The 12,498-nt window shown below is 38.1% G+C and overlaps 1 protein-coding gene across 1 annotated transcript in view; it reads right to left on the bottom strand.

Moving 5' to 3' along the window:
- Positions 1–3,869: 3,869 nt before the first annotated feature.
- The window catches only part of LOC306864997 (cadherin-7-like), a gene marked incomplete at both ends in the record, with an annotated part of 35,358 nt that continues 26,729 nt past the window's right edge, over positions 3,870–12,498 (bottom strand). The window contains one exon of the mRNA XM_079409329.1: positions 3,870–4,357. Within this exon, the coding sequence (XP_079265455.1) occupies positions 3,870–4,357 (488 nt within the window). The remainder of the gene's footprint in view (positions 4,358–12,498) is intronic.

Below are 12,498 nucleotides of genomic sequence, written 5' to 3'. Positions count from 1 at the left end.
ACATCCCCACCCCCACTTCATCTTCACACTTTAATGTTATTTGTTATGTTTTGTGTAATGGCTATGCTCTTCTCAGTTTTTTCATTTAAGTTTTTTCTAAATATCAACATTTATATGTAACTTTAGGATTTGTGTGAAACACATTAATATTTATGACCACTGACACTCCCTCACATACAGCCTTTCTAACATAAAGTTTCTGAAATAGTTAAATATATTGATGATTTGTAGCTCTAGTCTACAAAATCCAGCATTCAAAAGTCTTGTAAACTAATGTTTAGTATGTGTTTTATGGTCTTTTTCAGTGACTTCTTCAGAGTTAATTTCAGTGCTGTATCCAGTAGCCTAATTAAGCAATTAGCCTAAGTAGCCTACTATTATACATTGTAGAGGGCTTTTAAACTCAAGTCTTTTCATTATTGGATAGTGATAGAAGTGTGTGAGTGTGATTTGTTTGGCTTGGATTTATTTATTTATTTATTTATTTTAAATTTAAATTTATATTTGGTTTTGTGTTTGGTAGTATGTTAGATATGATCATTGGCCACACCCAAAATATATTCTTATTCTTATTCTAACACCGTGTCCTAACTACATGCGATGTGATGCTTTTCCATGTTATCAGAGTTTTTGTCCTAACTCGCCGTGACAGCGACACGCAAAAGTTCTAATTTAGAAACGGTTTCAATTTCGACAACGTAGCGGCTGGAAAACAACATACAAACTATATGATAGTAGATAATCAGGTGATTATGTACTTTATTCAAAGTTAAACGTGCCTAATATGAGTTTAAATATTATTTAGTGTGACCTTATAGCCATACTGAAAGCAACAATAGATAGTTTACCTTAGATCTTGAAAATAAATTAAAGCAAATATATACCTTAAAACTGTGAACTCAGTTGAACCGAGTGCATTCCATAACAAAGATATTATCAGTCACTCAGTTTGTACATTTAATAATGTTAAAAAGGTTTAATATTTATGAATTAGATATAAACTTGTCCATTTCGTTGAGAGTGCAGTGCACTTCCAGAGAGAGCCCACCCATACATGCTTTTGATTGGCTGTGATATTTGATTGATTCTGTCGCGTTGTGGTGTCGCATCACATTTGGTGTGGACAGACAAATTGCTTTTCGCTGGAATCGTGTCATCATACATTAAATGTATTTGAAATGCATATTTAATAACTAAATATGTATTTTGTAATTTTGTATTTTGCTGGACTAAAAGAAAACAAAAGTAATGTGTAATTAAATACTTTGGGAGACAGTATTTTGTATTTGAAATACTCAAAATACATAATCGAGTAGGCCTAGTTCTTTTTATCTCAAATAATACAATATCTTTCTTCAAACACACAAAAAACACTATTTACACATGCATTTATTTAACGTACCAAGTTTCTTATTTACATTTCCTTGCATTTGTACATAACACACCTGTACACACAAATACCATATAATTTTTATTTTGTATATTGTGGTTTTTAAAAAAATTGTATATTATTATTTCCTATTTACTTATTACTTGTCACTGTCATTATTTTTGTGTTGTGGAAGCCTCTGTCACCATAACAAATTCCTCGTATGAGTAAACATACCTAGCAAATAAGCTATTTCTTCACCTGTGTTAATAGTATGGGCAAATATAGCCTATCATAGTTTTTGGCTAGATGCAAGTGAATCATGTCCTCTTGGATCCGGGTTAGTTCACTCCCCCTTCCCCCCAAAAAATAAAAACAAATAAAAAATAAAAAGATCTGTTGTTAATACTCACCCTTGAGTCACTCCACTCCTGTAAGATCTTCGTTTATCTTTGGAACATAAATTAAGATATTTTTGTTGAGATCTTTCTGTCCCTCTACAGTCAGTCATGCAACTTACACATTCAAGGTCCAGAACGGTAGGAAAGCCATCAAGTAATCCACGTCATTAAGTATATCACACAAGTGCCCAAAAAAACAATTTACCACTTTATTTCCAAATATATTTTTCAAACACGTGTTGTGGTACTCTAGTGAACACTCACGTGCGATGTTTTGACGCAAGTCTTCTATGGCATGAACACAACACAAATGTGTTTTAATGCTTTTGTGAACACAATGCAGAGCAATATTTTCATAAAGTTGTAAATTGTTTTATTGTGCAAACAAAGCACTCAAGTTAATCGAACTGAGGTTAAACCACTGAAGTCACATGGAGTGTCACATGGAGTACTTTAACAATGTCTTTCCTACCATTCTGGGCTGGGAATGTGTAATTTGCATTGGTGCCTATGAAGGAAATGCTCTCGGATTTCATCAAAGATGAAAGAAGGTCTTACAGGTATAAAATGACATAAGGGTGAGTAATTAATGACAGAATTTCCATTTTTGGGTATGTATTATGTAGTATGTAAATGTTTATTAAAATATATATATACCAGTATATCAGCAAAATCAGATATTGCTCACTGCATGTTATTACAGGACAGAAGAAAATGTTGCTCTAGAACTTTAATTGCTAGCTGACAAGTGACGTTAGCTTGCTTGGCAAAAGTTAGCTACTTGTTTCTATAGACAAACTGGAATTTTTCAAATATTAAGTTAAAATAAATATTATTGCTAATGTCTGAACAGCATGTAACGAAAATTAAAAAAATTAAAGCCTGTAGACTAATAATTATGTGACTCAGGGTGGCTTTGCTGGGAATATCCAAGGGAAACTGTCATTGCAGTGTAATTTTAATGAACCTCATCTGTCGACATGATGTCGGTGAATCTCACTGGCCGTTGGTCGCTGGCATTACTATGGAGTGTGTACAAGAGCATGAGCAATGAGTTACTGACCACAGCTCACTTAACGGCCACCGGTGTCGCTAATAACAAGGGTTTCTGTGTTTTACATAGAGCCCTTTAACAGCTAAATATCAACATTTTCAGGAGTTAATCTTTACTGTTGACAGTGAAATAACTGGAGCCATTCTCTTGAATAGGATTAGGTGGTATGACAAAGCAGTTTTGCAGGACTGCTTAATTTTTTACATGCAACGATAAAAGAGCGATAAAGAAGCATGAAAAAAAAGTGGAGAAATGCTTGATGGTATTCAAGTAAACAGAAATTAGAAGAAATATGGATCAATATATTGTATATATTGTGTAGTGTTAGGGTTAAAAAGTGTGTTGTTTATAAATAAGTATGTTCAAGGAGGGGAAAGCATTTATCTTTCCCTTATATGTGTATCTAAATGTTATGGCACGGTTTCTTGCACTTGATTACTTGTAAATATTTATTTTATTTTTGTATTTTCAAATTACAAATTGCTTGTATTTTAATTAAATACATTTCTCACACCAGTGTTTTTGCATTTTAATTAAATACATTTGATGAGCTTGTATTTGTAATTTGCAACTTAATACTTTTTGATGTAATTGTGCGTGTCATGTCATGTGTAGTTAGGACATGGTGTTGTTCTTATTGTTATTCTGTATGAACTAGGTGGAAAAGAGAGAGAACATTTAAAATGGTCAAAAATTTTATACATAGAAATGGAACTGTATATCACCAAATCATTCAGGAGATCAAGGAATCAGAGGTAAAACCTCATATCTCACACAGGTTCATAGTAATCAAATTTATATTTTTGTTAATAACTATAATACCGCTGCCCAAAGATGAATGTTGGTGCAATATAGGGCCATCATTCCAACTTTAGGGGCTCTGCAATATATATTCTCTGATTCTCAAAAAGTTTTAGAAGTAGTAGTAGCAAAAGACAAATAGGGTTCAAGAACCTATTTTGCTTTGACCGTTAAAAGTTCAGTTTCATTAGTACAGTATTGGTAGGGGAAAAAGCCATGTTAGAATCCTTTTGTTATCCTCAGGTCAGAATGAGGTCTCGTCAGCTGCTGCTCCTAGCCAGGGTGACAGCCGCAGGAGATGCTGCCCCGCATCACGAGTTTGACTCATGCAGGGATCAAATGTGGAAGACTCCAGTGAGCTGAGTGAGCCTGTGACAGACCCTGTCCCTTCAAAGGCAAATGTGTGCAGACAGTCAAAGGGTGGAACGTATGGGTCTTCATCTGCCTCAGCCAGCCGGTCCATCATAAACTGTTGAAAGACTGTGTCTTCTGGTCCAATGATGTGAGAGTGACGCAAAGACATGCGGATACTTGTGGTAATCTCCTCCCGACAGAGCTTGCGCTCTCGCCGATGTGGGTGCCGGAGAGGAACTGTTTGGCTGGACTCTGTCTCTGGGATGACAAAACTCAAGATTTTCTGAGAGAACTCCACTGTTTCCAACTCTTGTGTTGCCATTTTCTCCTGTCGTAATATCTTGTACTTTCGCACAGCTAGCATTAGTGTGGACAGCACTGTAGGGCAAACCAGAAAAAGAACAGGATTTACTACGCTTTTAAAACTAACACTTTTTAAACCAGATATAATCAAGAAACTCTTACCAGGGTCAAGTCAATAACTTAATTAAAATCAATAATTAACATAAAGCTATATTAATATGAGAATGAATCTTCACAACATCTATAGTAAGGTTGCCAACTCATCTTCTTTTTAGGAACATGAGAAACACTCCCTATTCCTTTATATCGAACATGCCATTTGAGATTTAAGATAAACCATTTTGACAATTGAAAATCAAAACAAAATGCTGCATCGTCACAGTTGGCAAAGATTGAATATGTTAGCACAAGAGCATCTCAAAAGTAATGGATCAACACTTATCTATTAATTATCTGAATTCTTATTTTACTGATCTAAATGATAGTGTATATGTTGATACCTATGCAACATATTAGTATTATAAGAATCTTTAATAGTCTTTGCATCAACACCAATCCAGTTATGCATGCAATATACCATTTTCGAAAACAAAGGATCATAAACTTTCCCTCCGAAAGTTTAAGTTACCATTAGCTTCTGGAGGTGTGACCTCTACAGAAGTTAAAGGGCACTGTCGGAGTGACCTCACGCTCTTATCTCTTCTTCTGCTCTTACTGCAGTTATACATCCTGTCTGACTGTGATGCCATGGGAGAGAACTCTCCGGACCACAACTGAGTCAGAATAATATCTCTGAAGTTGTCATTCTTCAACCCGGAAGAATATGATCGCAACTGCATCAAACCATCAAGACATTCATCCAAAACTGCATCCAGACGCTTGTTCAACAGGCAAGGCAATTGAAGTATCGTACATTTAACTAAACAAAAGAGAGGTTTAGTATATGTGATAGACCCCTTTGTTCGAAAGATGCTGATGGTTCATGCTCTGGTTTCTAACGGTTTCATTCATTCATTTGTATTTCCCCACCTTTTCCCTATGTTTGTATGAGTGAGTGTATGTTTGTTTAGACTAGTTGTGTGCCAGTGTTTGGTTAGTAAAACTTTTGTGAACAAATTTCATGAATTTGGTTTCTGTGGTCTATGCTAGTAGACAAAATCAATTTAATGAGCCGATCTTGCTACATGCTCTAATGCAGTGGTTCTCAATTCCAGTCCTGGGGTACCACTGCTCTGCACATTTTGTATGTCTCTCCTATATGACGCCCTCTGTTCAGTTCATGGATCTCCCTCCTAACGAGCTAATGAATCAGGTGTGTTAACCACCTGGGGTCGGCAAAGGCACTGGCGGAAGATGACAAAGAAAAGAACTTCCAGATGAAAGAGAAAAGAACTTAAAATGATCTGTCACTTTTGATTGGACACATAAAAGTAATACATCACTTGAATCTGTAAAGGGTCTACTTTTATTTGTGTATACTTGCCATATCAACAAAATATTTGTAAAATAAAGAAAACAAACAGGGTGCTCTCTCAGTCTTCACTGCCTCCGCAAACTGCTTTTAGAAACGCGTCACTAAAATGAACTGAAATATATCTATATCTATATCTATTGAAAGCTTGACATGTCTACTCTCAAATTAAGTAACTCTTACCAAAAATAAATATTCTGTGATAAAGTAATCCTTATGAAACCAACGACATGTCCAGTTTTTCCCATCTGATCTTCATTATCTCTAATGTGATCCTGTCTACGCGCTGTTCGCGCTATTGATATTACATATCTCCACGTGAGACGCATGACATATAAATGCCCACATCACCGTAAACAAAGCAGTAACATGTTCATCTTGGATACTTTTTGTTTTTGGAAGAAGACGCTGAGAGGAATAAGCCTTGTATTTACCTCAGAAGACGGGCTGAGAGGAATAAGCTTTATTTACCTCACAAACAGAATGTGATCACAGCTGGAGAGGAGATCTTTCATGCCAAATAAGTAATGTTTCTTATTTGCTTGAACGCATTTACTAGTTGGACTTTTCCAACTATTCCAGGCTAAAATGAGTTAAATCGAGTGCAACATTTTGAAATGTGATAGGCAACCTTTCATTGCATCTAAATGTTGTACAGCGTGAGGATAGTTTTATATTCTATAAACAATACTATATAAAATTGTTTTGACAAAATAAAAGTAATGTCTACGACTGTTTAGACCAATCATTGCTGTGAAATACTCTGTCTCCAAATATATGTTCAAACGTGCTTAACAATAATAATTTAATTTGTTTCTCAGATATAGAATGTCCTTTTTGTACTGTATGATAATACATACAATGCATGTTTGCATCTATGATATAAAATAATCTGGGCAATATTAGTGATTGCTAATGTAATAATATAGTTGCTCCTGATAGGTGTAACAGGTCGTGGTTGTAGCAATCAGCGCACGACAAAGGAGTAGACGAAAAGGAGTCTTTAATAAACATCAACACACAATTTCTATTTGAAAACATTAATCCAGGACGAAGAATAGACAGAAACGGAAGGCTTATAAAGACAGGCAAACAAAAGGAGCAAATGAGACTATAAATTAACACAGGTGATCAGAATGAATGAAGATTAACTAATGAGAGCAGGGGGCTGTTCATAAAAGACGCTAAGAAAAGCGGGGATTAAAGTCCAAAACCTGACTTGAAATAACCTAACAAATCAATCGGGACTAAAGCGGTTCCATAAACGACAATTCAAGTTCACGCAATCTGACTAATGCTATCCAGGTTCAGTGAGTCAGGATAATGTGACGTACACGCTTATTCTGAAGCAGCCCTTAATGTCGATCATGGATCAAACCGATCCACCATAGCAAACAGCGAATATTTGTGCTGTTTAACGCATTTGAAACATTGGCTGTGTCCAAATTCAGGGTCTGCATCCTCCTTAGGATCCTTCCTACCCGGTTGAAGGAGGAGGGATCCTCCGACGTCCGCAAAACCCGGAAGTCGTGTTTGTGAATTTGGACAGCCTACCCTTCTTTCAGTTCCCTCCCTTACCCGTTGCTCATATCCTGTCGCCTAGCAACCGTGACAGCGCCAAGCAAGAAGCGGGAAAATGGACAAACAAAGAGTTATTCTCCTCATTTTAATAATAAATAAATAAAGCAATTAAATAAATTAAATACTTTCTTTGCTCGTTGTCGGAGAGTTTTTTATATCAGACTACAAGACAGTCACATCCAGGTAAGCCATTATAGCCTATTTTTATTTGTTTTTAAGTATTCTACTAATTTCTCCTACAAATTCATTGAGCCGAAGCATAAACTTTAGCTTGTATTGTCAGAGAAACTCCTCTCCCACTCCGCTACCGCTCGCTTCGTCTGCCATTACGCTCTGCCGAAAAGAATTATGGGATAGGTAGGACGGGAAAGGATCCACCACACCCATCCTTCCAATTCGGGGAAAAGGAGGACGTATTTGTGGGCCGCATTTGAAGGATCCTACGAATTTGGACAGCCTTTGTCGCGGCGCTGTGACGTAACATCCTTCAAATGAGTACTCCGAAGGATGCAGACCCTGAATTTGGACACAGCCATTGTGTTTTCCTCAGTGCATAACTGATACGTCACAGGTATATTTTTTACATCTGTAAATGTCAGAAAGCCATGCAAATATATCCATTTTGCTGTCAGGAGTGGGCGAGGCTTATGCGAGAGAACGAGCGCTGCGGCGCACATGCGCGCTACACAGACAGAGCAGAATAGAATACTAGCGCAAGAATTCTGAATAAAATATACATTCTGCTAAAATATTTGTTGTTGGACATTAAATGTGACACATAGAATTTTACTACATATAAGTGTATTTTTATGATAACTGTTAATCACTAGCAACTGTTAATCACTAGCTCAAATGAGTTAAATGTGTGTTCCTCTTATCAGTTAAAATGTACTCTGATTTCTATTATAAATTTACATTTTTAATTCAGTGATTTTAACTTTTGATTGTGTTTTTATGCTTTAAAGAGATATTTTAGATTGTAATGTTTTAATGTTCTAATAACCATAAAAGGTACAGCTGTCATAAATTCAGAGAGAAAGGCTGCATGGCTAGAAACTTCTGATCAACTTCTGATTTAACTATGTTAAAATGTCATTCGCCTACATTTTGGGCACAATACATTAAATACAGTTGGTTGTAGCCTATGTTTTATTTATTTGATTATTTAAGGTGTATTTTCTGTATACTTTTATTTTTGGACCAATAATAAATTAAACTGACTGTATGTGAGAGAGTCAGTGGTAATATCGATGCGTTCCTATTGGTCAGAGTTAGAGGAGCTCAGCTGAGCCTGACAGTTAGCCTGCTCCGGACCAGGTTAGTTTGCCAGCATAAGTTGCCGGGGTAACTGAGTTTGAACTTTTTTAAGTTTGATTTATGAAACCGAATCTACCAAAAATAAGCCTGACTAACCGAAATAAGCCTGGTTTATACTCTAATCTTGGTTTATGGAACAGCCCCCAGGAACTAAACCAAATATGGACAAACAGGAACTCAGACACTTGACAAAAGGCCTAACAACATGCTCACTTATTTATTTTAGTGGGGGGATTAAGAAATTATAGAAATGAATAATTTTATTTAGCAAGGATGCTTTAAATGGATCAAAAGTGAAGATAAATACTTCACTGAAAGAAACCTGTAAAAAATCTACTCAGCTGTTTTTAATAATAATAATAATAGTAAATGTTTTTGAGCAGCAAATCAGAATATTAGAATGATTTCTGAAGAATCATGTTACACTGAAGACTGGCGTAATGATGCTAAAAATTTAGCTATGAAGTCACAGGAATAAATTATATTTTATAATATATTTAAATAGAAAACCATTATTTTGAATAGTAAAAATATTTCAAAATGTTGCTGTTTTTGCTGTACTTTGGAGCAAATAAATGCAGGCTTGGTGAGCAGATGAGACTTCTTTAAAAATTACGAATCTTACCGTTTAAAAACTTTTGACTGGTAATGTAGCCTGTATATATACTGTCACCATGTTTGCTCTGTCTTTGTCCGATCATTGTGTTGCTCACGTCCATTTATTTTCTCGTGCAGTTTCTGCTGTCTCCCATTCTCCTGCGTTCCGATTTCCTGCCACTGTTTTGGATATTGCACCCATGACATCTTGACTTTTGTGTTGTTTATTTGTTTGTTCCTAATAAACGGTTTAACTGCACTTACAAGTGAATCTCAATTTATTTAGTGTGATAGTTGAATATATTCTTTTTTTTTTGGGATAAATTTTTTATTGTTTTTGCAGGGTCATATACAATTGTATACATTTACTTCTTCAAAATATGATGTTTTATTAACAAAGTTCGGGAGGAGCAGGTACTTAACCTAATTAACAGAGGAGGTTCGCACTCAAGTTATTCAATGCACTGACATAAATACAGCTGACATACCTCTATTCATTCGACGGTTAATCAGCATTCGGTTTGCACTTTTTATCATTATATCACTGACCCAACTCGTCCTGTCCAAACAACGAGACCTAGGCCTATACTGAGGATTTTTCGGATACGCCAGCCAAACTGCCGACCCAATGATCGATCTTTCTCCACCAGACACGGCCACCGAGCTCCAGGCTTTGCCGCAGCCGCTGCTCTCTGCTCGATCCTCAGGCTTAACCTTGCCTCCACTGGCATCGCTTCCATCCTTTTATCATTCGGATGCAACAATATCATCCGTGCCAACAATCCCTCCGATCGGAAAGTGGTTCGTATTTAAGCCTAAGGCAAACGTTGATTAATTCCAACACACCGTCCTCGTGGAGGATTTGCAAAGCGAATTTGCACGTTCCATTCTTCACCGCGCAAACCAGTCAACCACACTCCTAAATCCACTCCAATAGATCGACAAAAGCTCCGAACTCGCCTCGTTCGACACCACCGTCGTCTCCGCGAGCGTTGGATCGCAGCAGAAGTGAAGTGACATTCAGCCAAGTATGGTGACACATACTCGGAATTCGTGCTCTGCATTTAACCCATCCAACGTGCACACACACAGCAGTGAACACACACACACCGTGAACACACACCCGGAGCAGTGGGCAGCCATTTATGCTGCAGCGCCCGGGGAGCAGTTGGGGGTTCGGTGCCTTGCTCAAGGGCACCTCAGTCGTGATATCGAGGGTGGAGAGAGCGCTGGACATTCACTCCCCCCACCTACAATCCCTGCCGGCCGGAGACTCGAACCCACAACCTTTGGATTACAAGTCCGACTCTTTAACCATTAGGCCACGACTTCCCGGATCGCAGCAGAAGGCCTTCAACAAGTCTGGGCCGTGCCCCAGTTCTCACCGCAGCAAAGCCTCACTCACTTCTTGCTTCGGCTCAGCCTTCACTGCGGGTCTCCCGACCACAGCGCTGTACGCAACCGGGCCTCTTGCTTCTGTTTACAGATGCTAGCGTGAGGCTGCTCCCGCTAGCGGCGCAGACCACCAATGTTGCCAAATAATTTTCAGCTAAAAACGCTAATGGCAGGTAATTAATTGCTAAAAGTTGTTAAAGGGCGTCGCGATATCACTGGATGTTAACGTCTTTGTTACCATGATGCAAAGTGCCTAGAATACACACTGGAATTACTCAAACTTTCTGCATTTGTCACCAGCATTTTTTACCCGTATTTAGTCTACAAATTGCATTTCAATAAATGGATAGATAAGATGGATAAGATTAATTTGTTTTATGGATAAGATCAACAGGGGAAGAGGAAGTTTCGCTGTTGGTCACAGTGGACCAACAGATAAACAATCATAGGTACAAACCAAAAATGAAGGCGCATCATAAATAAACAATTATTTAACAAGCGCAACTTAATACATACGTGAAGCACGTACTGCTAGACACCTCTACCAAAGTGTCTAACGTTACCAGCCAACGTGCCGCTTGGCTGGCTAGCTGTTTCAATACTTTTCTTGCTGTTGCGTGGTTAAAAGAAAAATGCATGCCAAAAAAAAGGCTGGTACATTCATTGCAAGTAGCTTGAAAAACTAGTTGCTAGGGTAGTCCAAGAAGTGGCTAATCTAGCAGCAAAATGGCTAAGTCAGCAACACTGCAGGCTACCTGGACATTCCAGCACATCCCGCTAACAGCAGGCGAAGCAAGCTCGAGGCTGCCTCCGCTCGCAACAGACCCACACATCTTTCTTTTACTCCCTTTTCTCTTTCGCTTCCATCAGTTTCCCACCTCAAGCCCCAGAGGCCGATATTACGTTTGAGGCTGCCCTTGCTGGAAATTCAGGCCCCTGCTCCTCTCCTTCTCAGCTCTCTACTTCATTTTAAGTCACAATATCATCTTTTACAGCAACATCACTGCCCGTCCCACCAAATGCTGTAGCCTCGGAGCCACCGCTAGTGGCTTACAACATCTGAGCACGGATCCCGGCAGGTGCAGGCATAGACCTCTCATCCAAGGCCATCACTAACGAGCAATTGGGTAACAGATGCATTGCACGCCACAATAGGCCATAATCGTTTCGAATAAATTATCAAAAGTAAATAACGTATAGTTCCGTTGAACAAACTTAATAAAATGTATCAAACAATACAACATGCATACGCATTACATCAAAGCCTACAGAGGACTCTAATAGCCCAACAATCGTCTACTTGTCACTGTGCGATCTAATCTTCATTCGGCTAAACAACTCTTAATTCAAATGTCTTAATCTTTAATATTTAGGCCATTTCTTTATGATAGAAATGCTGGAACAATCGTAAATCATTGAACGTGGACATCAAAAGTTGCCATTTTTCTGAGTTTTTCATTACGTTCAGCCGTTTCACCGATATAATCTGTTCAGCTTTCCCCCTATAGGTGGCGCAATTAAACGAGGGTTCATGATCAGCCCTTTTTAATGACCGCCTTCTCAGCATTAGCCCATTGGAGTGGCTGCTAGGAAAATTTCCAGGGTAAGAAATGCCTTCTAATCGATCTGTCAATTCTGCATAACTCCCCGTTTCAAGCATAAACACCTCGATTTCCTCTCGACGAATGCTCTCACAATAGTAGGACATTGATCATGCAATCCATTTTATAAAATCATGGGTTTCAGCACCTGGCTGTCAAAAGTCGACATCACCTCCGCTTAAAAAAAGCCATGCCTGTCCATCCAGATTCATGGCATTTATTTTGGCTACGCTAGCACAGGAAATCCTTTTCTG

The sequence above is a fragment of the Barbus barbus genome, assembly GCF_936440315.1.
Source record: "Barbus barbus genome assembly, chromosome: 46".
NCBI classification, from domain to species: domain Eukaryota; kingdom Metazoa; phylum Chordata; class Actinopteri; order Cypriniformes; family Cyprinidae; genus Barbus; species Barbus barbus.
The sequence above is the reverse complement of the archived record's forward strand: the minus strand, read 5'-3'. Positions and strand labels throughout refer to the sequence as shown.